Source organism: Crinia signifera, chromosome 19 (assembly GCF_055691185.1).
Source record: "Crinia signifera chromosome 19, ASM5569118v1, whole genome shotgun sequence".
Taxonomy (NCBI): Eukaryota; Metazoa; Chordata; class Amphibia; order Anura; family Myobatrachidae; genus Crinia; species Crinia signifera.
The window spans coordinates 7,168,052-7,195,447 of NC_139226.1; the positions used below are offsets into that span (position 1 = coordinate 7,168,052).

The 27,396-nt window shown below is 50.0% G+C and overlaps 2 protein-coding genes across 3 annotated transcripts in view; one reads left to right on the top strand and one right to left on the bottom strand.

Moving 5' to 3' along the window:
* The first annotated feature begins 991 nt into the window (after nucleotides 1-991).
* HTR6 (5-hydroxytryptamine receptor 6) lies at nucleotides 992-17,980 on the top strand. 2 transcript variants are annotated; one of them, XM_083161933.1, is made up of 3 exons: nucleotides 992-2,352; nucleotides 14,495-14,560; nucleotides 17,226-17,980. In XM_083161933.1, exons 1-3 carry the CDS (start codon nucleotides 1,603-1,605, stop codon nucleotides 17,622-17,624), a joined length of 1,215 nt encoding a protein of 404 aa, XP_083018059.1. In that variant the 5' UTR covers nucleotides 992-1,602; the 3' UTR covers nucleotides 17,625-17,980. The 2 variants fall into 2 exon arrangements, with proteins under 2 accessions (XP_083018059.1, XP_083018058.1); XM_083161932.1 differs by having other exon boundaries at nucleotides 1,009-2,352; nucleotides 14,495-14,638.
* TMCO4 (transmembrane and coiled-coil domains 4) overlaps nucleotides 17,933-27,396 on the bottom strand; it is a 52,431-nt gene continuing 42,967 nt past the window's right edge. The window contains exons 13-14 of the mRNA XM_083161931.1: nucleotides 24,048-24,165; nucleotides 17,933-19,659 (exon numbers count right to left, since the gene is read on the bottom strand). Of these exons, the coding sequence (XP_083018057.1) occupies nucleotides 19,276-19,659; nucleotides 24,048-24,165 (502 nt within the window). The 3' untranslated portion in view covers nucleotides 17,933-19,275. The remainder of the gene's footprint in view (nucleotides 19,660-24,047; nucleotides 24,166-27,396) is intronic.

Consider the following 27,396-nt stretch of genomic DNA (forward strand, 5'->3'; position numbering starts at 1 on the left):
CCCAATTTCCATCGTTGCCACCTGGAATGAAATAAAATTATACAAAATACAAATGCAAATTGAATTAAACCCAACCATCTGTGTTGCCCTTTAAAAATCAAATGGGAATTTTCTCAGCGGCAGCCGTCCAAGTGACTGAAATGGCATTTAAATAATGCAAGAGGACAGCTGAGACTTAGGTCAGTACGCAGCCAGCCGACCAGAAATGGCTGCGCGGTGCTGCCGGTGGCAGTGTGTGTCGCTGCAGGCTCCCCTATATATAACCTGCAGGAGATACGCCTCCTACTTGGCGTACTTGCTGATTGGTTCATACAGTTTCATGAACACGTCCTTACCGTACTCTGCTTATGGTCACCCAGCCCTGACCCGAAATTCCGGTAAGAAGACGCAAGTCAGTGATATGCAAAATAGCATGGGGCAGATTTTGTAATGTGGGGTATATACTACGCGATGTACCCAGCACGACATCGCGGAACGGAACCGCACATCGGATATCAGACACATGCTATTTGGGCCGATTTTACGTCCCGATAGTCTAGAATCAGGCCCAAATCGCATAGTGTATGGGGGGCCTTAACTCTCTCTGCACATGTTAGATCTGCTCCACCTGCAGCGCTTGATTTTGCCCATTTTGAGAACAAATTTGTCCAATTAGGCCTAATGTACCTCGTAGTATAGGCCATGAGGAGTAGGTGCGTTCAGCCGGCATTCCGACCGGTGCCAGAATCCCGACATCAATGCATATACCGAGGATGCTGAATGTAAGTATAATGGGTCACGTTAGGGTTAGGTCAGACACCTACTCCATAATATACGCCGTGCATAGATTACAGGGACCTAATCGCACATTATCATTCATTAATTAGATACTGTATCATTTACAGGTGATTACACCATGTGAGCTGTAAGCAAATTGACAGTAATAAGGATCCGTGACCCCAAAGCATTGGGCATAGGCAGTGCTAAGACCACAGATGGGGAAGCAGAGGATGACCAAGGCCCGAGGAGTGAGATGTGCGCTGGCATTCAATCAGCGTGGTAGGATGAATTTGGTTGTGGAAAAGTCAATTCATTCTCAGAGATAATGAGATTTCTCCCTGGGAGAGGAAGGGGGGCTTGGAAGGGGTGGTACACGTCGCTTGAGTTTCCATAGCCTCGCCGTCAGCTGCTGGGCTCTGTGCTGCTCACTCGCCGAGTTCCACGTTTCAGGATCGCTGCCTTTTCAAAAGGGATTTCCATGTGATTAGATTCCTCTCTGCCAGGTCTGCTGCTCCTGCTGAAGGCATGGCGGAAACAACGAGGGAGACTGGGGGGGCTGCTGACGGAGGAGAAGTGACAGGAAGATGGGGGGACGAGGCATGGTACTGAGAGGTAGTGACACACAGAGGCTGTACTACTGAAAGATTTATTATTAGATGCATGAAGATTGGAGGCACGGAGGCTCGGCTGAAGGCTGGCACCGAGGAGATGGCGACCAAAGTAGGGAGAAGTGGATAGAAGAGGAGGGAGACCAAGCAAGGGCTGGGGAAGGGATGAGAGTGGAGGTGTAGGATAGATGGAGAGAAGAAACCAGAGGGACTGGGCAAGGAGCAGAAGTCGGCAATGGTCACTTCCTTCATGGCTCAGCTCATGGATGAAGACTGGAATGGGCTTTATGGGAAAGAGGTCCTGGGGGCATCGCCCAATGGCGTAAAAGTCTGGATGGCCATTTTCCTAAGCTTCATAATCTTCCTTACCACCTTGGGCAACTCTCTCCTCATCTTACTCATCTTCACTCAGAGGTCCCTGAGAAACACCTCCAACTACTTCCTGGTGTCGCTCTTCATGTCAGACCTCATGGTGGGCCTGGTGGTCATGCCACCGGCTATGCTGAACGAACTGTATGGGAAGTGGGTCCTGGACGCCGAGTTCTGCTGCATCTGGTACTCGTTCGATGTCATGTGCTGCAGCGCCTCCATACTCAACCTCTGCGTCATCAGCCTGGACCGCTACCTCCTGATCATTTCCCCGCTCAAGTACAAGCTCCGCATGACCTCGTGCCGGGCCCTCGGCCTGATTCTGGCCACGTGGACGCTGGCCGCCTTGGCATCTTTCCTGCCCATTGAGATGGGGTGGCACGGGCAGGACTTTGAGGAGCAGCCATTGAACCTGACATCTGGGTCGGAGGAGAAGCAGTGTCGGCTCCTGGTCAGCCTACCGTACGCTTTGATCGTCTCCTGTCTGACCTTCTTCCTGCCATCTGCAGCCATCTCGTTCACGTACTGCAGGATCCTGCTGGCGGCCAGGAAACAGGCTGTCCAAGTGGCGTCCCTGACCTCTAACGTGCCCAACGTGTCTGGAGACCAAGTGCAGGTGAGTCCCTTCCCCACTGCTTGTCTCTTCTTTGCCGTGTGTAGTAATAACTCTGTTCAGCAGCTGACAAACTCACATTGCAATGAGACAAGGTTCTAAAGTCAATGGGACAAGGTTCTACAGTCAATGGGGTAAGATTCTAGAGTCCCAGAAGGTGAATGTTCTTCTACACTCTTGCGATCATATATATTGATTTCTAACCTCTTTGTATATAAAAGTTTATAATATTTTTTACACCTGCACTGCTGCTGGAGTTACGTAGAAGGGATCGGCGCAATAGCTGCGTTATGCCATGAATTGTAAAATAAAAATCTTGTATACATTAAATAATGACACCAGTAAAAATCCCATCAGATCAGTGTCCCTGCAAAAATTGCTTTCAATTTAACACACAAAGAAGTAATTTGGTCCATCGGGTGGCCTCTAATGGTCACTGACGTCTACTTCACCTCATAGAGGTGAGGAGTAGTTAGCCTTTTATATAGATAGATAGATAACAATCGACCAAACATCACGTAGCAGAAACAACTGACCATCGGGATAATTCTGATATCACAGAGATAGGTTGCAAACAAAAAGATAATGGGGCAGATGTATTAAAGGCCCTCATACATTAGGCCGACTTGTCCTAGGGACAAGTCGGACCCAATTTACCTGCGAGCCGCCCGGCAGCTCCCCGGGAGGCTCACATACAATTTGGCACTTGATGTGCCATTTTTTACATGGGATAAATCGCATGCGATTTATCCCATGTAAAAAAAACCCCGGGGAGCTGCAGGGCGGTGAGGAGTAGTGGGGGCGGGCAGCGGCAGTAGTGGGGGCGGGCAGCGGCGGCGGTGGTGGTGGTGGGGGCGGCCAGCGGTGGTGGGGGCGGGCGGCGGGTGCGGTGATCGCTGCTGACCTGGCCGGGCAGTGTACTTACACATAGCAGCAGCGGGGACGGGACGCGCAGTGGCTGCTATTAGATTTTAAAATACTTGTCAAATGACCGTCCGCTCTCTGATTGGTCGGAGAGCTCTCAGCCAATCAGAGAGCGGCCGGTCATTTGACAAGTATTTTAAAAATCTAATAGCCGCCACTACGCGTCCCGTCCCCGCTGCTGCTATGTGTAAGTACACTGCCCGGCCAGGTCAGTCAGCAGCACTCGCCGGCGCTCAGGGACCCGCTGCCCGCCCCACTGCTCCCCCGGTGTCTGTATGCATATGCCTGTCAGGTGGCAGGCATATGCATACAGGGAGGTCGGACGTGATCGTATGTACAGACCCTCCGACCTCCCTGATCCGGTCCGATGCGCACGGGACCGCGCATCGGATCGGATCAGATATCACACACCTACGATTTTGGGCCGATTTCACCCGATTATCGGCACAAAGTGCCGAAATCGGATTAAATCGTCCCAAAATCGCATAGTGTATGGGGGCCTTAAGCCTTAACAAGAGATACATGCAAGGGTTATAAGGAGATAAACGTGCATCCAATCAGCTCCTTACTGACTTTTTTCAAACACAGCCTGTAACATGGCAGTTAGGAGCTGATTGGCTGGACGTTTATCTCTCTTTATCACCCTTGAGGTGCGTACACACGTACAGATTTATCTGTCCGATCTATCTGGTGGGAACAAGAACCCTGGAAATGTATGGGAGCAACTGACAATCAAAAAATTGTTCCCAAAGACTTGAAAACAGACAGTGATCAGTCAGACAAATTGTTTAATCGTTCTGATATAACAAATTTATCAAAGTATATATTTTTTTTTCTGTTTTCCTGCATTTGGGTGGAAATTTTTGATTGTCTATGTTCCCATACATTTCCAGGTTTTTGTTCCCACCAGATAGATCAGACAGAAAATCTGTACGTGTGTACGCACCTTTGCATTTATCTCTTGTTAAGGCTTAGTACATCTGCCCCAATGTGTGATATTATTATTCTATAGTTATATGACGCCACATGGGATCTGCAGAGCCCAATCACAGAGTACATAAACAAATAAGCAATCAGTGTCCCCCCAGATATGCGCACATGGATTGTTACCAAAACTGCATGAAAAAAACATCAAGAAAAGGGCACAATCAGGGCCACCCACAGGAGAAACCTCATTGATTTTGCAGGTATCCCCAACTTTAGGGGGTGTGGAAAAGCATATTTAATTAAATATATATTTTCCCTGCACCAAAGGGTAATTACCCAACAATTAGCCACGGGGTAAATCTTCTGGCTAACCAAATATGCCGGAGTGTGAGACCTGAGGGGCAAAGGATACAGAGTAATAATTGTAAGTAATAATCTGAGTGTAACATCAGCACACTGGACCTGAGAGCAGCCACCAACTATAAAAGACAGGTGTTTTATTATGAGGTGGGAGAATGTGTGCATAAAAAACTCAGTTCTATCTGCTACTGGGTAACCATTTTACTCAGCCCTGTAACAATGTTTGGGCACCCGTGCTGGCTCCGCCTCTTTTACATCATGCACAGGGGGTGGGATCACCGGCCACCGAAAATTACAGCAGTCTCCAGAGTCTGGGGCACTACTGCCACCAGCCGGCACACTATATATATATATATATATATATATATATATATAGATGGCAGTTGTAAGTTGGCGCCCCTGTTTTAACCCTCAATAATTGGCTCTATGGTAGCCTTTAGTTATATTGGTAGTAAATCAGAGTAAAGTCCAATACTTAATAAACATTTATTAAAAAGTCTCTTTTTTTCTTTTCATTCAATAAAGGTGCTTTTTTCAGACCATAAAAACTTGTGTTTCAGAAATTTTCAGACTAGCAAACAAATGTTCCCAACGCGTTTCGTCCCTGCAAGGGACTTCATCAGGGGTTAGCAGATGTTATTGACACAATTCTCGCGATTCTTTCACGTAGGGTATATCCCAACAGGACATCGACACACCAGATCCTCTATAGACTTTGAGGCGCCGATCTGCACTTAAAAACTGACACTGCTAGTGTAGAATTGAGGTCTCGGTTTAAACAATAATTTTCACTGTCCCTTTAGAGATGTGAGCTGGTGTGAGGTTCAGTGAAGGGGACCTTGTTGGTCTTCTGGCGAGCACCGGAGCAAAGTTACCACAGACGATTGGATTGCTGTCCCACTACAAACATTGGATATATATATATATATATATATATATATATATATAATTCTCAGGAAGAAAAGCAAGCTCTATGGTTAAGCATTCCAGTATATTTCTCCCCACACAATAATCGCTATTATAGATGACATATGTTGGGCTGCTTCTACAATGAAGTCTAAGCTGCATATTGATACAGGGAACACATGTTCTTAGTGATAAGAGTCTCTGCGACGATATTCTATCAGAGCCTCAGCGGAGATGGATTCAGGGTGATTGTGATCATCTCGCTGAGCAGAAACCCTCCATCATTCCACCCCCACCTACTGGTAAATGTGCCACGTTTCCAGCCTCCGCAGAGTTAAATGATGTCATAGTAATACTTTTTCACTATAGAAGGTAAATTGTCCAATTTTTAATTTACTGATATGCTGAAATCGCATTCTCAGAAGGTCCTTACTGCACAATGCCATATTTCTCTGAATGCATGTGTTAAACCACCGGTAACTATTTAGCCCATTTATTAATGATGGGGTTTTAGGTATGTTATCGCCCCGTATTGCGTTCATTAGGCAGCATGGATGGTGTAATGGTTAGTATTACTGCCTCACAGCACTGAGGTCATGGGTTCTATCCCCACCATGTGTTATATATACGGGGCAGTACAGATGGTGTTATGGTTACATTACTGCCTCACAGCGCTGAGGTCATGGGTTCTATCCCCACCATGGCCCTAACTGTGTGGAGTTTGAATATTCTCCCCGTGTTTGCATAGGTTTCCTCCGGGTACTCCGGTTTCCTCCCACAATACAAATATATACTGGTAGGCTAATTGGCTCCTAACAAATTAACCCTAGAATGTCTGTGTGCGTGTACATGTGGTAGGGAATATAGATTGTAAGCTCCACTGGGGCAGGGACTGATGTGAATGTTCAAATATTCTCTGTACAGCGCTATATAAGAAACTGTTAATAAATAAATAAATTAGAATACAGGTTCTGCGATGGAAGCCCACAGGTCTCCTGGCTGCAAATGTGTGTGCGGAGACTGCCAGGGTGGGATCCTACAGATCCCTCTCCGGGGACCTTTTGTGGAGTGTAATGTTGAGTTAGGGACATGCTGCGATACGCAACATGACTCTTGCTAGACGACGGAGGACAACACTAACGACCCGTGGGAGTGCATAGCGTTAACGATAAAGTGTGTACACACTGGAAAATATACACAAAAATATATACACAAAAATGCTGTTACAATATATCGTTATTGTGCATATAATTTGAAATAACTAGTGTGTAAGCACCGATGTTTGTACTTGCAATACATGCAATAAATGTAATTCCGCCACAAATCAGACAACAATCTGCCGTCAACCTGCTGTGAATTTAGCTCATGTCGGCACAGAGCTGGAATGACTGGAAAAGTGGGGACCCCCTGGGGTACCCCTTCCCTCAGGCCTGGGTTCTTATTCATACCCCCAAGACTTTGAGTGCAGCGGTAATAATGTACAGTTTAACTGATCCCCCCCCCCCCAGTGGACTACAGATCCCAGCAAGCCTGCAAAAGCATGACAGCACTTGTGAAACAGGAATGGAGATCAAGCGCTTGCAGGCTGTACAAATAAAATACACACAATACACTAATATTATAGAGCACTTTCAAAGGGACTGAATGGGACGCAGCAGCAGCGCCGTCCTCTGACCAATCAGCGCTGCCTCATTAGGAATAAAATCCAGTGTTCCATGATTGTTACTATAATTGTATTAGTCATTTACCCCACAATTAATTCCGCTCTGAGAGCAGAAATGTGAGTCACGTATTTAGGGATTAATGTTGTTACGCTGTTAGTAATCTCTAATTGAATATTTTTCGCTCTCCCCGGTAATAAGTGGTGCGCCTGTGCGCAAATGTGTTTATGGCCGGGACAAATACTGGGGCAACAGGGAAGATATTGTAGGTTTGCGGTAACGTACGTTCTGTGCGATTATTTATCCGCACAGAATGCCACCCCACCTGCCCACAGATCATTCATATTTGTACGCCAGTGTAGGTTTAAGTGGTGGGGAGCGACATAATCTAGGTCAACATTGACAAAAGGATGACACAAGCAAAATGTTGAAATGGTAATGGGAAAAGGTCGACGTGCATTTTTCCTGGTTTTTTTTTGGGTGTGAATTAAAACAAATTATGAAAAACTCACGTCGACATGTGTAGAACATTAACCCGTCAACCTTTTGTCAATGTCAACCAATAGTGGTCAACCTATTAATTGCCGACCTAATTACTGTCGACTTGTTATTGATGTTCCCTTAGATCTCACAGACACCAACGGCGAGTTCTTGCGTACAGCGCAGAAGTGAATTTGTTCATCTTTGCGTATTTCCTTTGGGCATCACTTGGCCGGATCTGTGATTGTATTAAATTGGACGATTATAAGGGGGGGGGGGGGGGGGGGGGGTTTCAGGACTGCCCTGACTTGTGGGTGTGTCATGGGAGTGTCCTAATGCACCATGTGACTCTGACACATGCGCTGGAGGGAAGGAAAGCCAGTTTCCCATGTCCATCAACTACACAGTGGATACCCATCGATGGTATCCCCAACCGATGGTCATCAATGTTCCTTGACTGACTGGCGCATGGGCGAATCAACACTTGGGGTGGGTCCCTGTGGTGCCAGGGGTGAAACTATGCTCCGTGTTCCTAAACTTGCAAAAAAAAGAAAAATAAATATTCAGTTACACTGTGCCATCATTGGAGGGAGAATCTGGTTTTCCTCCATCGATTGGCAAAAGCATTTGGGACGGGCGATAAACCATTGATGATTATGGATTGTCGATAGTCCATTCCTACTGGTTCAAGTACAAGAGCTGAACTTATGTGGCAGAAAGTGGGGGGTTCTGGCCGGACACCTCGGCCTCTCGGTGCCTCTCTGCAGCACAGAGGGATTCTGGGACTTGCCCCATAGCCCCAGTGCATCCCTGGAAAAGGCATTAGCATAAAGCAGCAATCTGGTTACCATGGCTGCCGGCAGCTACAGTCACTGTGCACAGGAATCAGCCTGAGAGACAGAAACTGATTATATGTAGGTCACCCATTCATCGCGTCACATGTATGAGCAGACGTCTCATTTAAAATCAATGTGTTTTTTGTACGGGGATTAATTGTACGTGAAAGCGTCTCTTAGTGTCGATTACACAGGAAAATCATTATCTCCTCCGATGCACCCAGGAGCTTATAGATCTGCCCCACCTGCCCATACAATCAATCCCATTGGTGTCTAGAAAGGCGCCAATCCAATCCAGCATAAATCACTTCTGCAGAAACTTTCCCGACGCGTTTCATGGGATGGCCGCTTCATCAGGTGATGCTGAAAATGTTTCTGATGATTGGAAACCCAAATCTCAGGGTACAAACAGCACCGGGTATTGAGCTGCTTTATATGTAATTGTCACTATATGTGTGTGTGTGTGTGTCTGACCTGTGATAGGATCAGCCACGTAAATCAAATGTCACATGTGCCTCGGATTCTTGCACAAAGCTTGTCCACGGTCACATCCCCAGTACTCCTGCTCCTCACCTGTCCTGGGTTACATTGGTTGAACTGTCAAAATGAGTGCCCTGCACATGCACCAAGGATCCTTCACGGTGATGCTTTAAATGTAGACAGGATGGGACTATTGGGGGGGGGGGTTATGGGGAATGGCGCCACAAAACGCAGGTGTGCCACAATTGTTTTCTCGGATTGCATCTGCCTTTAACTGCGACCCTGTACACAGAAAATCGTGCCGCGGCCGGTCTATGGCCCTTATTCTGGTTCACTCGCAAAGGCAAATTCCTTCTCAAATGGACAAAACCATATGCACTGCAGGGGGGCAGATGTAACATGTGCAGAGAGAATTAGATTTGGGTGAGTTATTTTGTTTCTGTGCAGGGTAAATACTGACTGCTTTATTTTTACACTGCAATATAGATCTCACTTTGAAGTAAAACCCCACCCAAATCTAATTCTCTCTGCACAAGTAACATCTGCCCCACCTGCAGTGCACATGGTTTTGTCCATTTGAGAAGGAATTTGCCTTTGCGAGTGAACCAGAATAAGGGCCTATATGACCACAGCCTCACCGGTGGAGTCGATGTTCCTTGTTATTGTGTATATGCGCGCCGTTGCGGAGGATATGTTCTGGGTGACAGCTGCACTTGCGATGATTAGTAATTCTGTAGGCTACGACGTCGCTGCTGCGTGGGCCGCTGCATATAAATAGGAATCAGGCCCTTAGACATCGACGATGATGCAGCATCAGTGTATCTGTGCGTTTTCATGATCACGCCACGGACATCCAGGCAGGAGGCGCGAGGACGTGGGGAACTATCGCCCACAGAGCCGGGCCCGCTGCCATTGGTGCTGGAGAACCATTGCATCGCAGCCAGTGTCCACGTCAACCTATGTCGACATTGGCACAAAAACCTATGAAAACCCCATGTCGACATTTTGCTTGTGTTGACATTTTGACCATGTCGACCTTCTGCCAAATCAGCAGTTGCTCATGAAATGTAAGATACACCGCCATGGTCACCGGCCCGTCCCCTGGCTGTGCCTCCGCTTCTGGTGGCTCTTTGATGCTGCTGCAGTCACGTCTGTGACACCGGTGGCATTTACCCCGCGCTATCTGCAGAACAGCCGCTGCGATGATTCACACCTCCCTCCCCCAAATTCATGGTAATCTATCACCATGTGGGTTCCAGGCTCCTGCCGGGCTTGGCTGCTGCCCATGCATAAAACATACACACCCCTCTACCCTCTGCTCGCAGGCTGCCTGGTGCCAACGCAGTGCATGGAGGGGGAGCAGCGATTGTCTGCACGGAGCAGCTCTACGCCGGCTTTAATAATAATTATAACAACCAACATATTCGGTGCTTTCATGCAGTAATTATACAGCGCACGGTAAATCTGGGCATTGCTCAGCGACCCGTCACGTGTTCCGCCGTAAATAAAATACAGTACAAGAGAAGCTCCAGGAGGGACACATTGCTCTGCTCCTGCACTTTCCTCTTCATTTATAATTACCATCACTTGTGCTGAAGCGCCTTTCTTAGCAATTTACCTGTTCAACACAGGTGCTGGCAATCATACATTGAGTAAAGGCCAGGAGCAGAGCATTGTGTCCCTCCTGGGGAGGGTCATGTTGGGAGGTATGCAAGGATAGAAGCAGCCTCTGATTGGTTGCGGCGCACACTGTGGCTGGGGGCAGAAGAGCAGAGCAGCCACTGGGGAACTTTATTCTTTAAACTTTCTTCGGTACTTGTGTATTTTGGCGGCGCCCATCGCATCGCATACCATTACGCATGCGATGGTATGCGATGCAACGCGATTTTGTTGGTTAGTGTACGATGGCATACAATTTTCAAAGTGTATGCCATTGTACATGGCATACAATGCCATACGATGCGATTAAACATTGTATAAGCACCCTAATGGGTGCTTATACAATGTTAAGCACCCTAATGGGTGCTTACAATGTTAAATGCCCCCCCACGCCACCCCCCCACTATAAACCTGAACCCGAAGCGTGGCGAGCGCAGCGAGCCCGCGAGGGGCGGCGGTACGCGTCCTACGACCTTTTCATACCCCCACTATCCACGTCGGCGTGGAGTCGAGAATAGATTAGTGTGGCGAGCGCAGCGAGCCACCAAGCCCGAAGCGTGGTGAGCGCAGCGAGGCCCGCGAGGGGACGCGGATACCTGTGAAGCCCGCGAAGGGACGCGTTTACCTGTGAAGGTATCCGCGTCCCCTCGCGGGGCTCGCCATACTAATCTATTCTCAACTCCACGCCGACGTGGATAGTGGGGGTATGAAAAGGTCGTAGGACGCGTACCGCCGCCCCATGTGGGCTCGCTGCGCTCGCCACGCTTCGGGTTCACGTTTATAGTGGGGGGGTGGCGTGGGGGTGCATTTAACATTGTAAGCACCCATTAGGGTGCTCAAAAGCACCCTTTAGGGTGCTTATACGATTTTTCATCGTATAGGGGGTCAAAATCGCGTCGCATCGCATGTCATCGGGTACATGGCATGCGATGCGATACGTTCTTCGAACGATGCTGAAATCGGGTGCCGCCAAAATACACAAGTACCCTTTCTTCCCATCAGGAAAGAGAGAAAACAAATAAAGGGTTAAATACACAGAATGGAGTGACACACCCAACCATTACTGCAGGAAATAATAACATTGCTGAGGCATGAGGCACAATTGGTAATTATATTGGCCTGCTGCTGCTGCTGTGTGTGTGTGTGTATTTATGACAACCCAATTCACATCATCGTGACCAAAGAAAAGGTACAATTGGAGGGACTAAGCGCAGTGCAGCATCTCAAAGGCAGCACAATGGAAGGGACTGAGCGTGGTGCAGCATCTCACAGGCAGCACAATGGAAGGGACTGAGGGGTTTATTCTAGTTCATTCTTTCTGACAAAATCCTTCTTAGATGGACAAAACCATGTGCACTGCAGGGGGGCAGATGTAACATGTGCAGAGAGAATTAGATTTGGGTGAGTTATTTTGTTTCTGTGCAGGGAAAATACTGACTGCATGATTTTACACTGCAATATAGATCTCACTTTGAAGTAAAACCCCACCCAAATCTAATTCTCTCTGCACAAGTTACATCTGCCCCACCCGCAGTGCACATGGTTTTATCCATCTAAGAAGGATTTTGTCAGAAAGAATGGACTAGAATAACCCCCTGAGCGTGGTGCAGCATCTCACAGAATGCACAATGGGAGGGACTGAGCGCAGTGCAGCATCTCACAGGCAGCACAATGGAAGGGACTGAGCGAGGTGCAGCATCTCACAGAATGCACAATGGGAGGGACTGAGCGAGGTGCAGCATCTCACAGGCAGTACAATGGTAGGGACTGAGCGAGGTGCAGCATCTCACAGGCAGCACAATGGGAGGGACTGAGCGCAGTGCAGCATCACACAGGCAGCGCAATGGGAGGGACTGAGCGCAGAGCAGCATCACACAGGCAGCGCAATGGGAGTGACTGAGCGCGGTGCAGCATCTCACGGACAGCGCAATGGGAGAGACTGAGCGCGGTGCAGCATCTCATGGACAGCGCAATGGGAGGGACTGAGCGCGGTGCAGCATCTCACAGGCAGCACAATGGGAGGGACTGAGCGCGGTGCAGCATCACACAGGCAGCACAATGGAAGGGACTGAGCGCAGAGCAGCATCACACAGGCAGTGCAATGGGAGTGACTGAGCGCGGTGCAGCATCTCACGGGTAGCGGAATGGGAGGGACTGAGCGTGGTGCAGCATCTCACAGTCAGCACAATGGGAGGGACTGAGCACAGTGCAGCATCACACAGGCAGCACAATGGGAGGGACTGAGCGCAGAGCAGCATCTAACAGGTTGCACAATGGGAGTGACTGAGCCAGGTTAATCTCACAGGCAGCAGAATGGGAGGGACTGAGTGCGGTGCAGCATCATCTCACAGACAACACAATGGGAGGGACTGAGCGCAGTGCAGCATCTCACAGGCAGCAAAATGGGAGGAATTGAGCAGAGTGCAGCATCTCACAGGCAGTACAATGGTAGGGACTGAGCGCCGTGCAGCATCTCACAGGTAGTACAATGGGAGGGATGAACGTGCTGCAGCATCTCACAGGCAGTACAATGGTAGGGACTGAGCGAGGTGCAGCATCTCACAGGCAGTACAATGGGAGGGATGAACGTGCTGCAGCATCTCACAGGCAGTACAATGGGAGGGACTGAGCAAGGTCCAGTATCTCACAGGCAGTACAATGGGAGCGACTGAGCAAGGTGCAGCATCTCGAGCAAGGTGCAGCATCTTACAGGCAGTACAAAGGTAGGGACTGAGCGAGGTGCAGCATCTCACAGGCAGCACAATGGTAGGGACTGAGCGCGGTGCAGCATCTCACAGGCAGCACAATGGGAGGGATGAACGTGCTGCAGCATCTCACAGGCAGTACAATGGGAGGGACTGAGCAAGGTGTAGCATCTCTCAGGCAGTACAATGGTAGGGACTGAGCGAGGTGCAGCATCTCACAGCCAGTACAATGGTAGGGACTGAGCGAGGTGCAGCATCTCACAGGCAGTACAATGGTAGGGACTGAGCGAGGTGCAGCATCTCACAGGCAGTACAATGGGAGGGACTGAATGCGGTGCATCTCACAGGCAGCACAATGGGAGGGACTGAGCGAGGTGCAGCATCTCACAGGCAGCACAATGGTAGGGACTGAGCGCGATGCAGCATCTCACAGGCAGCACAATGGGAGGGATGAACGTGCTGCAGCATCTCACAAGCAGTACAATGGTAGGGACTGAGCGAGGTGCAGCATCTCACAGGCAGTACAATGGGAGGGACTGATCGAGGTGCAGCATCTCACAGGCAGTACAATGGTGGAGACTGAGCGAGGTGCAGCATCTCACAGGCAGTACAATGGGAGGGACAGAGCGAGGTGCAGCATCTCACAGGCAGCACAATGGGAGGGACTGAGCGAGGTGCAGCATCTCACAGGCACTACAATGGTAGGGACTGAGCGAGGTGCAGCATCTCACAGGCAGCACAATTGGAGGGACTGAGCGAGGTGCAGCATCTCACAGGCAGTACAATGGGAGGGACTGAGTGCGGTGCAGCATCTCACAGGCAGCACAATGGGAGGGACTGAGCGAGGTGCAGCATCTCACAGGCACTACAATGGGAGGGACTGAGCAAGGTGCTAATAAGCTGAAGTCAGCTCCGGAGATTAATTTGCATTTTATAGTCCCCTGCAGAACGTTACGTGTACACACTAATGATGATGATGAGGAAGACTTCTCATAAAGCAAGTTACCCGGGGCCCATGCAGGTGGGCACAGTTACGGTTAGGCACTATTTTCTGTCTTTCTGTTTTGTTGTTGAGTAATTTGTGCCCATTTTGAGTCACGCTCTGTGTTGGATGAAGTGGGCGCCAAGTTTTCACATGACAATTCCTAGAGAGATTTGATTGGCTACCGCTAATACCCATACACCTCTCTCTCTGTTGGCGTGCCAGGTCCTCGCAGTCCCCGTTGTGGAGAGCAGGAAATTCGTCACAAAGCACAGTAAGAAGGCTCTGAAGGCAAGTCTCACGCTGGGAATCCTACTGGGCATGTTCTTCGTGGCATGGCTTCCATTCTTTGTGGCCAATGTGGTTCAGGTAAATTGAATAATTAATAGGGAAAATGAAAAACCATCGCAGTCAAAATATTCAATCTGTATTATATAACCCTCCCTAGAAGACGGTGGTTCTAGCGGTGAGCTGGTAAAAGCTAAACGCCAGAGGTGTCGGTAAAGCAGCCGGGCCGCCCCACACAGCCAGCACCTACTAACACCCCCTCCCTCCCCTGGTACCTGGCTGCGGTTCCGGGCAGCGCGGTAGGCAGCGGGCATACACGGGTCACTAGGAGCCCCTCATTACATATGGGCATATGAATGAGCAGCTCATTACATACACATATATGTAATTAGCGGCTCCCGATTATTAAATATTCACTGCACTAATAACCAGCTGCCTGGATCCTATATACCAGTTCAGAGCCGTTCACACTGCATAAAAAACTTCTCTGAACTGTACCGTTTGCAAGTACCGGTTATTTGTAACCGATAAATGCAGACTGACCCTTTCACACTGCAGCACTAACCGGTTTAAAGAGATAAAAAAAACGGCAATATACCGGTTAAAGCCCCGTACACACGGGGGAGATATATTGCTCAGTTTCTCCTTTTCATCAGCGACCAGAGATGGTCGCTGATGAAAAAGAAACTGCCGGGGGAGCCCGGCAGTGGTAATAAGCTGGTCGCATGAGCATGTTCCTGCGACCAGCGATCACTACAGGGGTAAAAACGGGAGCGCACACCCGGCGATATATCGCTGGTGCACACTCCCATCGTGGGCAATATGGTCGCTTAGCGACTATATTTCCCGCGATATTATACAAAATCGCCCCATGTGTACGCACCTTAAGAGCTGCAGTGTGAAAGGGGTGTACGTTGTCCATCTCTCCCTGCTGTTCTTGTTACCAGCTGCCTCTGGTGGGTCTGTGTAAATGTTGCCTGACTCTTGTATTTGTTCTGTGTTCGGTTTCACCTGTCATATAATTAGGCAATTAGCACTCTGCCTTGTGTGTCAGGCTGCTCACCCCTCATTAAGGGGGCTTGTCCATTGTAGCTGTTCTGATTGGACATTGCTAGTTATATTGTTTGTTTTAAGCTATAGCAGCAGATCATATGGAGTCCTTGCATGTATACCCTGATCCTATCTAGCCCTGTGTTCACCTACCAAGATCCTGTTTCCCAAAGTTGGCTTAACCCTTCATGTGCCTGTGCTGTGTTTGGTCCTGTTTTTCCCAGCTTCTGTTTGTATCCTGGGATTATTCCTGTGTCCTGTTTGAAACTAGTACTGCCCCACTGTCTGGTCTCGCTGTATGTCCATCTGTGTCACTGTAAGTGTCTATTCTGCTTTTGTTCTGTAACCAGTCTGTTTGTCTGCCAGTGTGTTGTCCCTTAGTACTACACTTAAATGCTATTAGTGACCAGTTATTGTGGTTCACTACTCTACAGTACAGTGTCACTATTGTGTAACATCCACAAACAGTGGTCCGGTGCCATTGTAGTATATCTTTGTTCACTGTTTGTCCTGTGTGTCTGGTCCTTCCTTATGTGTCCGTCTGACTCCAGTCCTGTATTTGCCTTGTCCAGCCTCCTATAGCAGCCTTGTCCCTCTGTAAGACCTGGCGGCTCCGGAGTGGGGGCGGACCTAATTCACTCTCACAAACGTGGCTGGTATAGGTGAAGCCTTAGCCTGCAGGAGGGTTTAAGGACTGCTGGGCAAGTGCAAAAGTGTCACCTATACCACCTTGGTGGAATCCCTAACAGTTCTCAGGCAACAGGATAGAGAACGCGTTTAACTATTTTGTTGCATTATTACATTTTTGATCTGAAGAATTGGGACTTTTTTGCCATATTAAATACCAGATAATAAATGATGTTGTTAAATTATTTAACATATTCATGTGCTAGGCAGAGCTAGGTTATGTTATAACACTACCTTTAAGACCGGTAGTGGGGGTTATTCTAGTTATCTTGCTATATAGTGAATTTGGTCCTGTATGGATGTTTTCGGGACTGCGCATGTGTATGTTCTATTACATGGGTCTTCGAACTGCGGCCCTCCAGATGTTGTGGAACTACATGTCCCAGCATGCCCTGACAGTTTTGGCATGCTCTTATAGGAAAAAATGTGGCAATGCATGCTGGGACATGTTTCACAACATGTGGAGGGCCGCAGTTTGAAGACCCATGGTCTATTATGCGCAGCTCCCCTTTACAAACGGCTTCGGAGACTTGCATAGTCGCTGAGCTGTACGCAGGCATCGGGGCGGACGGCAGCGGGAATGGGCATCCCCATCAAAACGGTGGTTCTCATGGGTACGTGGGTGGCCTGATGCTTGCCGGGGGTGGGCACCTGACGTCGCAGGACAGAGTCTGCCACCATGTTTAGTGGTGGCAGAATACTGGAGGCAATGGCAATTGTAGAATATTGAAGGGGAGATTGAATCATGTTAGACAGGCCTGGTGGTTTAGTTGTCATTAATCATTGTACACTCACAGGTCACAGACTCAGGTGAGTTCTATTTGTGCCTTATAAATGTCCATTAGACTTGCACTGAAGGAACCTGCTGCTTTATACCTGGAGCCTTGTAATGTCCCCACTTCAGTGACCGTCCTCTCTTTGTGTCACACAGGCTGTATGTGACTGCGTCCCCTCTGGCCTGTTTGACGTGCTCACGTGGCTGGGCTACTGCAACAGCACAATGAATCCCATCATCTACCCGCTCTTCATGAGAGACTTCAAGCGCGCCATGGGGAAGTATCTGCCCTGCTGCCGGCGGTCAAGGGTCATCTCCTTATCCCTGCGTAACTCCAACAGCGCCCCGCGGCTGGGACTCTCCCTGAGGAACGTGCTGACCTTGCGAGGGGAGACGGACTCTCTGTATTCCGCCACTCTGGGTAACGAGCACCTGCTACAGAACTATAAGGACCATAGCACCGACCCGCTGCCGGTCACCGCCGCCGACTCCGTCAATCTCTTTGACCTGGAGCAGGAAATGCAGGTGCACCAGCTGAACACACCCATGGACTGAGACTAGGTGGGGAGTTTTAGACCCCACCACACTCATAGATCCCAATTCTGTGTCCGCACAAACGGCTGCAGTGCAATCATTGTGACCACGCGCAGGAGGACCGCACGTGCTGGGATAAGGATAACTCTGGTCTTGTCCCATCCCAACTGGTGAAACAATAAATGAACTGGTCAGAAAATGTATGTGAGGGTATCAGGACAATTGTGAGTGTAGAACGTCTGTGCAGCACTTTGTTCTAGGTCCCAATACCCGGATGGTCTCCCGGCTTCCGGAGGAAGGGGCGCTGATATCTGGCGGACTGAATACACACACGTTCTGTTCAGTGACTTCTGTATTAAAATATTTTTCTTATAATACATCCAGTGATATTTGCGGAATCATAACATGGAATGAGGAGAAAGCAGCAGCTCAGAGTTCCCGTCAGTACCAGTGAGGAGCCCATTATAGATGACAGTCATTAATAAGGTGCATCCTCTGACAAATGGGGACGCAGATTACATGGAAGCAGTGAGAAGATGAAGTAGGAATGTGGATTATATCTGTATGTTATACAGCAGGGATGGGAACCTTTGGCCCTCCAGCTGTTGTTGAACTACACATCCCATGCACTGCTTCAGTTTTCCTATTTGGCTATGTTAAAACTGTTGCAGGGCATGCTGAGATGTGTAGTTCAACAACAGCTGGAGGACCAAAGGTTCCTCAACCCTGTTAAACACTTTATACCCGATTCTTGTACAGTCAGCCTACGGTGAGGACCAACCAATTCTGTTACCTATAACCGACCACACCCACACCGACTGGGATCTACCAGACCTGTAACCAACCACACACACACACACATACCAAATGGGTATCACCGGACCTATACCCGACCACACACATGCCGACTCAGATCTACCGGACCTAGACCTCTTTGGGAAGAGGCAGAAAGGTGGGGGAGACCTGGGAACAGGTAGCAAGGTGGGGGAGGCCCGGGAGGAGGCAGCGGGGGTGGTTTAAGGCCTGGGATGAGGCAGCAAGGTGGGGGAGGCCAGGCAGGGGGGGCTGGGAAGAGGCAGCAAGGTGGGGGAGGCCTGAGGCAAGGTGGGGGAGGCCTGGGAAGAGGCAGCAAGGTGGGGAGACCTGGGGACAGGTAGCAAGGTGGGGGAGGCCCGTGAGGAGGCAGTGGGGGTGGTTTGAGGCCTGGGAAGAGGCAGCAAGGTGGTGGTGGGAGGCCTGGGAAGAGGCAGCAAGGTGGGGGAGACCTGGCAGGAGGCAGGGAAGAGGTGTGTGTGTGTGTGTGGGGGGGGGGCTGTGTGGCCTGGGAAGAGCCAGCAAGGGGTTGGTAGGGGGGCTGGTGGGAAGGGGCAGCAAGGCGGGGGAGGCACAACATTAGGGACAGACAAATCCCTCCCTTAGGGTGACATTCATGTCGGTATCAGTGCGATGTATAATTTATTGGTGATTTCAGGATATATATAGGGGAGCGGGAGGGGGCATGGGCAGCATTGCTATATACAGATATACAGATACTTTCATGGAAGTTACATACAATATCCGTATCCAGGGACTGAGCGCAGGGATTGTGATGTCACAGCGGTAAATGCAGTCTTATGTCATCATGACCTGGGTGACTGCAGCTCACAGCGTTTTGTGGGTGGTGCACGTATGGTCATCCGACATTGGAAGAGGTCTGATGCTCAGTGCTGGAGTCCCTGCTGGTTATCACGCCGCCCACTGTGCTGCCGGTGTTGTTGTTATTTATGCAGTCCGCACAGAGCGCTCGGTCTTCCTCCGCAGAGCTGCACGTGACGCAGCAGGACTGTGCAGGACTGTCGGGGTCGTCACTCTGTGGCTCAGTGGTCACAGGCTCCCAGTCCCAGTTGTCCTCAGGATCCGTCTCACTTGCTGCCTGGCCAACCTTAGCTGGCTCACTGAATGCCACCAGCGGGTGCAGGAGTCCGTTCTGCTCTTCCAGCCGACACTCCTTGGTCTTAATGCCGACGGCCTTCAGTAACGTGTCCATCTGTTTCATGTAGTCCAGGTGGCCGTTCACCTGCAGAGGGAAGCGAAGACATGCAGGTAGCATGGTATATAGCACACGCAGCTGTGACTCAGGCACTGAGAACACAAAAGTATACAAAAATGAAATAATAGGAACTCAAAAGCTCACAGTAATAAAAAAAGGAGGGCGCTGCGATCTGTGCGTGGCTGGTAATTACGGAGGAGGTGTCGCATTATTCAGAGCAGCTGAACAAACGCCAGGAGACCTGCCAAGATGAACCCCCCCATCCGAGGGCCCGTGAAAAGGACAGCAGGTCAGGGGTTAACCTTCAGGTGTAATTAGTTTCTGCGAGGTGCGGGCGCTGCGCTAATTAACTGCTGTGATCTTCGCCATTTAGCATTAGCGAGGTGCGAGGTGCGGAATAACATTAACTGAATCTTGTGTTATATAATTGCGGCTTTCTCTATTCATTGCTGATCTAACGCTAAACACGAACGTTCTCTGCCCCCACTGGCTCTGGATGTCAGGACATGCTGGGGCGTGTAGTCCTGCAGTGCCCGATGAGACACGTGTCCTATGTAGGGCAGAGGTGTCACAGATGTTAGGAGGTTCTAGAGTAGAGAGAAGAATCTAAGCAGATGTGCTGGGACTTGTAGTTCCCTAACATCTGCCCGCCATGTGTACTGTTTGGGACAGTGGTGTCCCTTCCCATCTGCCGAAGCATCGTACCTACTCTCTGTAATTATATAACCCTGGAAGGGGACATTTATCGGCCTGAAATCATAAAGACATTGCAGTCGTCAAATGGTTTAGGTAAAATGTATATATCGGGGCTAAAGTCTGAGAGATCTCCGGCATTGCAGAATACTACGGGGCCAGGTACTGAGGTCAGGTGCAAATGATCAAGCTCGGATATAACTAGCAGCTGGACTGTACTATCGGTACCTGGACTGTGCACACATGTCTGGGAAACCGCTGGGAGTGTCCGGGATAGCGCAGGCGTGCCTAGGAAACCGCTGGGAGTGTTCGGGGTAATGCAGGCGTGCCTAGGAAACCGCTGGGAGTGTCCGGGAACGCAGGCGTGCCTAGGAAACCGCTGGGAGTGTCCGGGATAACGCAGGCGTGCCTAGGAAACCGCTGGGAGTGTCCGGGATAACGCAGGTGCGCCTAGGTAACCGCTGGGAGTGTCCGGGATAACGCAGGCGTGCCTAGGAAACCGCTGGGAGTGTCCGGGATAACGCAGGCGTGCCTAGGAAACCGCTGGGAGTGTCCGGGATAACGCAGGCGTGCCTAGGAAACCGCTGGGAGTGTCCGGGATAACGCAGGTGCGCCTAGGTAACCGCTGGGAGTGTCCGGGATAACGCAGGCGTGCCTAGGAAACCGCTGGGAGTGTCCGGGATAACGCAGGCGCGCCTAGGAAACCGCTGGGAGTGTCCGGGATAACGCAGGCGCGCCTAGGAAACCGCTGGGAGTGTCCGGGATAACGCAGGCGTGCCTAGGAAACCGCTGGGAGTGTCCGGGATAACGCAGGTGTGCCTAGGAAATCGCTGGGAGTGTCCGGGATAACGCAGGCGTGCCTAGGAAACCGCTGGGAGTGTCCGGGATAACGCAGGCGTGCCTAGGAAACCGCTGGGAGTGTCCGGGATAACGCAGGCGTGCCTAGGAAACCGCTGGGAGTGACCGGGATAACGCAGGCGTGCCTAGGAAACCTGCTGGGAGTGTCCGGGATAACGCAGGCGTGCCTAGGAAACCTGCTGGGAGTGTCCGGGATAACGCAGGCGCGCCTAGGAAACCGCTGGGAGTGTCTGGGATAACGCAGGTGCGCCTAGGAAACCGCTGGGAGTGTCCGGGATAATGCAGGCGCGCCTAGGAAACCGCTGGGAGTGTCCGGGATAACGCAGGCGTGCCTAGGAAACCGCTGGGAGTGTCTGGGATAACGCAGGTGCGCCTAGGTAACCGCTGGGAGTGTCGGGGATAACGCAGGTGCGCCTAGGTAACCGCTGGGAGTGTCCGGGATAACGCAGGCGTGCCTAGGAAACCGCTGGGAGTGACCGGGATAACGCAGGCGTGCCTAGGAAACCGCTGGGAGTGCGATCAGACCTGAATCTGGCCCAAAGTACCGCACAGCTTGAACTCAAAGGAAATAAAATTTCACCCCAAGAATGGCATTTTAGGCCTGATTCAGACCCCTTTGGACAGGCTACAAATTTGCCGGTGTCCAATAATAGGAGAACCAAGCCTTGTTGACAATTTGGAGTAGACCCATTGGCTGTCTATAAACTGCAACCAGTGATTTATACATAGAACTTAGCGTCATTTAGGAAGGACGCTGCAATCCGCTTATCCGAAAATCTGCAGCTTCTGGGATAATAGCCCCCCCCCCCTCCCCCAGCACTCACAGCACACACCCCACAGCTCGTCCGCTCTACCGAGCCAGAAAATGTTTATTCAGGGAGACAAGTGCACTGCGATTAAACATTTCAACTACTCACACAGCAAACTCATTGTGTTCCCCCCACTGTACTGCGTGCAATCTCAGCTGTCAGTCTCATTGTGTTCCCTCCACTGTACTGCGTGCAATCTCAGCTGTCAGTCTCATTGTGTTCCCCCCACTGTACTGCGTGCAATCTCAGCTGTCAGTCTCATTGTGTTCCCCCCACTGTACTGCGTGCAATCTCAGCTGTCAGACTCGTTGTGTCCCCCCCCCCTGTACTGCGTGCAATCTCAGCTGTCAGTCTCATTGTGTTCCCCCCACTGTACTGCGTGAAATCTCAGCTGTCAGTCTCATTGTGTTCCCCCCCCCCTGTACTGCGTGCGATCTCAGCTGTCAGTCTCATTGTGTTCCCCCCACTGTACTGCGTGCTATCTCAGCTGTCAGTCTCATTGTGTTCCCCCCCTGTACTGCGTGCAATCTCAGCTGTCAGTCTCATTGTGTCCCCCCCACTGTACTGTGTGCGATCTCAGCTGTCAGTCTCATTGTGTCCCCCCCCCCCTGTACTGCGTGGAATCTCAGCTGTCAGTCTCATTGTGTTCCCCCCACTGTACTGCGTGCAATCTCAGCTGTCAGTCTCATTGTGTTCCCCCCCCTGTACTGCGCGCAATCTCAGCTGTCAGTCTCATTGTGTCCCCCCCCCCTGTACTGCGTGCAATCTCAGCTGTCAGTCTCGTTAGTCTCAGATGAGAGCGCTGATGGCTTCCTATATATAACGGAGATGAAGCTGAAGTCACCCAACGGTCAGCTCCCGGTGGCCATCACTCTGCCACGCTTGGGCGCTCTTTGCGGAGCTCTTGTCTCAGCCATTAGCATCGTCAGGGCCCATAATGTTCTCATGAAAAAAAAAAAAAAATGCAGAATAAGCCATCGATGGTTTTATCGCATCGATATTGGCGGCTGCAGAAAGTAAACTTCACGTCGCTCGGACCAAGCGCAATTCTGCACCACAGTGCTAACGCAGCTTTTGGGGGAGTGAGCGCCATTTGGGGCAGGTTGGTGGCGTTACTGAAGCACAAAGCAGCCCCATTGGTCCATTCTGTGAGCTGATCACATGGGGTAGGAATACTCTTTTTAATACTTAACTATTTCAATTATTTATTTAAAGTCGAGCGTGGACCTATTTTGGAATGATTATTCTGATGTGACGCGGTGCTCGTTACTCAGGGCACTGCGGCCAAGTACGGGGATTAGGTGTAACGTCACACACGTACAGATGGAGAGCAGCGCCAACGCCGTGCCGGCTAATCCTGCAGCTGATAGAATGACGGAAGAGAGGGAAGAGTGGATTTAGAAATAATTAGGTTTTCTCGCGCCTAGAAACACAGAAGCTCCTTCATTTCCTACAAGAGTAATGCAATCATGGCAGCGGGCGGTGTGAAGAGGCCGGAAGGCGGTGGGGGCCGCAGTATACCAGCCTGCACCTGCACTCTCATCTCTCAGAGATAATCCCGGGGGACATGAATGTGGGATCCATACCGTAGATCCGAGCCATCCTGTGGAACGAGCTCCGATAGTACAGGGGTACGAGACGCGGACTCAGCCACTCATATACATTATAGGGACAGTTTATCTCTAACGCAGGGAGAATATGGTCATGAAAACAAGCTCAGAAGTAGTCACAACTATGCAGGATGGGTTGGGGATTGTATTCGACAGGGCGTCGTGTTAGGCGCTCAGTAAACTGCGATCAAACTAGAATCAGGCCCAAAGTGGAGATAAATAAAAAGGTGATTATGCACCAGCCAATCAACTCCTAGCTGGGTTTTTTTTAAACACAGCTGATTGGCCGGATAGGCCCGCCCCAATAAAAACCACCCAATGGTGTGCACCGATACAATGACAGAACCCTCAACAATGGGGAACGCTTTTATAAACCGCGGCTATCAACATCAGTGTTTTTTTGTAATGACAGATAAAGAAGAATGAAGGGGAACCTTCTACGTACCACGGAAGACAGGTCCACGTTAACCATTCTCCTGTCATCCAGATTCACCGGCTGTAATCCAGCCACATTCAGCTTCACCGAAGAACTGCGGTAGACGAAACTCAGTAACCAATCCCCTCTGCCGGGACAGAAAGAGACGTGAACACCCAATGCTGCGTCACACAGGAACCAAATCTATCACTGTATACATCACTAGGGCATGTACAGATCAATGGATTATACATACGATCATATGCACTAAACTGGGAGGTTCTAGATTGAGAAGAGAACAGAGAGAACAGCCGTGTGACTGCGACTGTGGGCTAATATCAGTCCTTCCCCCGGTGTACAGCGATGTAACATATGAGTCTGACAGCAGAGACTGTATGTAACGTACTAGAGCGCAGTCTGAGAGCGGAGACTGTATGTAACGTACTAGAGCGCAGTCTGAGAGCAGAGACTGTATGTAACGTACTAGAGCGCAGTCTGAGAGCGGAGACTGTATGTAACGTACTAGAGCGCAGTCTGAGAGCAGAGACTGTATGTAACGTACTAGAGCGCAGTCTGAGAGCAGAGACTGTATGTAACGTACTAGAGCGCAGTCTGAGAGCAGAGACTGTATGTAACGTACTAGAGCGCAGTCTGAGAGCAGAGACTGTATGTAACGTACTAGAGCGCAGTCTGAGAGCAGAGACTGTATGTACTGTACTAGAGCGCAGTCTGAGAGCGGAGACTGTATGTAACGCACGAGAGCGCAGTCTGAGAGCAGAGACTGTACATAACGTACTAGAGCGCAGACTGAGAGCAGAGACTGTATGTAACGTACTATAGCGCAGTCTGACAGCAGAGACTGTATGTAACGTACTAGAGCGCTGTCTGAGAGCAGAGACTGTATGTGACGTACTAGAGCGCAGTCTGACAGCAGAGACTGTATGTAACGTACTAGAGCGCAGTCTGAGAGCAGAGACTGTATGTAACGTACTAGAGCACAGTCTGAGAGCAGAGACTGTATGTAACGTACTAGAGCGCAGTCTGAGAGCAGAGACTGTATGTAACGTACTAGAGCGCTGTCTGAGAGCAGAGACTGTATGTAACGTACTAGAGCGCAGTCTGAGAGCAGAAACTGTATGTAACGTACTAGAGCGCGGTCTGAGAGCAGAGACTGTATGTAACGTACTAGAGCGCAGTCTGAGAGCAGAGACTGTATGTAACATACTAGAGCGCAGGCTGAGAGCAGAGACTGTATGTAACGTACTAGAGCGCAGTCTGAGAGCAGAGACTGTATGTAACATACTAGAGCGCAGGCTGAGAGCAGAGACTGTATGTAACGTACTAGAGCGCGGTCTGAGAGCAGAGACTGCATGTAAGGCACGAGAGCGCAGTCTGAGAGCAGAGACTGTATGTAACGTACTAGAGCACAGTCTGAGAGCAGAGACTGTATGTAATGTACTAGAGCACAGTCTGAGAGCAGAGACTGTATGTAATGTACTAGAGCGCAGTCTGAGAGCAGAGACTGTATGTAACGTACTAGAGCACAGTCTGAGAGCAGAGACTGTATGTAACGTACTAGAGCGCAGTCTGAGAGCGGAGACTGTACGTAACGCACGAGAGCGCAGTCTGAGAGCAGAGACTGTATGTAACGTACTAGAGCACAGTCTGAGAGCGGAGACTGTATGTAACGTACTAGAGCGCAGTCTGAGAGCAGAGACTGTATGTAACGTACTAGAGCGCAGTCTGAGAGCAGAGACTGTATGTAACGCACGAGAGCGGAGTCTGAGAGCAGAGACTGTATGTAACGTACTAGAGCACAGTCTGAGAGCGGAGACTGTATGTAACGTACTAGAGCGCAGTCTGAGAGCAGAGACTGTATGTAACATACTAGAGCGCAGTCTGAGAGCAGAGACTGTATGTAACGTACTAGAGCGCAGTCTGAGAGCAGAGACTGTATGTAACGTACTAGAGCGCAGTCTGAGAGCAGAGACTGTATGTAACGCACGAGAGCGGAGTCTGAGAGCACAGACTGTATGTAACGTACTAGAGCGCAGTCTGAGAGCGGAGACTGTATGTAACGTACTAGAGCGCAGTCTGAGAGCAGAGACTGTATGTAACGTACTAGAGCGCAGTCTGAGAGCAGAAACTGTATGTAACGTACTAGAGCGCAGACTGAGAGCAGAGACTGTATGTAACGCACGAGAGCGCAGTCTGAGAGCACAGACTGTATGTAACGCACGAGAGCGCAGTCTGAGAGCAGAGACTGTATGTAACGTACTAGAGCGCAGTCTGAGAGCGGAGACTGTATGTAACGTACTAGAGCGCAGTCTGAGAGCAGAGACAGTATGTAACGTACTAGAGCGCAGTCTGAGAGCAGAAACTGTATGTAACCTACTAGAGCGCAGTCTGAGAGCAGAGACTGTATGTAACGTACTAGAGCGCAGTCTGAGAGCGGAGACTGTATGTAACGTACTAGAGCGCAGTCTGAGAGCAGAGACAGTATGTAACGTACTAGAGCGCAGTCTGAGAGCAGAAACTGTATGTAACGTACTAGAGCGCAGTCTGAGAGCAGAGACTGTATATAACGTACTAGAGCGCAGTCTGAGAGCAGAGACTGTATGTAACGTACTAGAGCGCAGTCTGAGAGCAGAGACAGTATGTAACGTACTAGAGCGGAGTCTGAGAGCAGAGACTGTATGTAACGTACTAGAGCGCAGTCTGAGAGCAGAGACTGTATGTAACGTCCTAGAGCGCAGTCTGAGAGCAGAGACTGTATGTAACGTACTAGAGCGCAGTCTGAGAGCAGAGACTGTATGTAACGTACTAGAGCGGAGTCTGAGAGCAGAGACTGTATGTAACGTACTAGAGCGCAGTCTGAGAGCAGAGACTGTAAGTAACGTACCAGAGCGCAGTCTGAGAGCAGAGACTGTATGTAACGCACGAGAGCGCAGTCTGAGAGCACAGACTGTATGTAACGCACGAGAGCGCAGTCTGAGAGCAGAGACTGTATGTAACGTACTAAAGCGCAGTCTGAGAGCAGAGACTGTATGTACCGTACTAGAGCGCAGACTGAGAGCAGAGACTGTATGTAACCTACTAGAGCGCAGTCTGAGAGCAGAGACTGTATGTAACCTACTAGAGCGCAGTCTGAGAGCAGAGACTGTATGTAACGTACTAGAGCGCAGTCTGAGAGCAGAGACTGTACGTAACGTACTAGAGCGCAGTCTGAGAGCAGAGACTGTATGTAACGCACGAGAGCGCAGTCTGAGAGCACAGACTGTATGTAACGCACGAGAGCGCAGTCTGAGAGCAGAGACTGTATGTAACGTACTAAAGCGCAGTCTGAGAGCAGAGACTGTATGTACCGTACTAGAGCGCA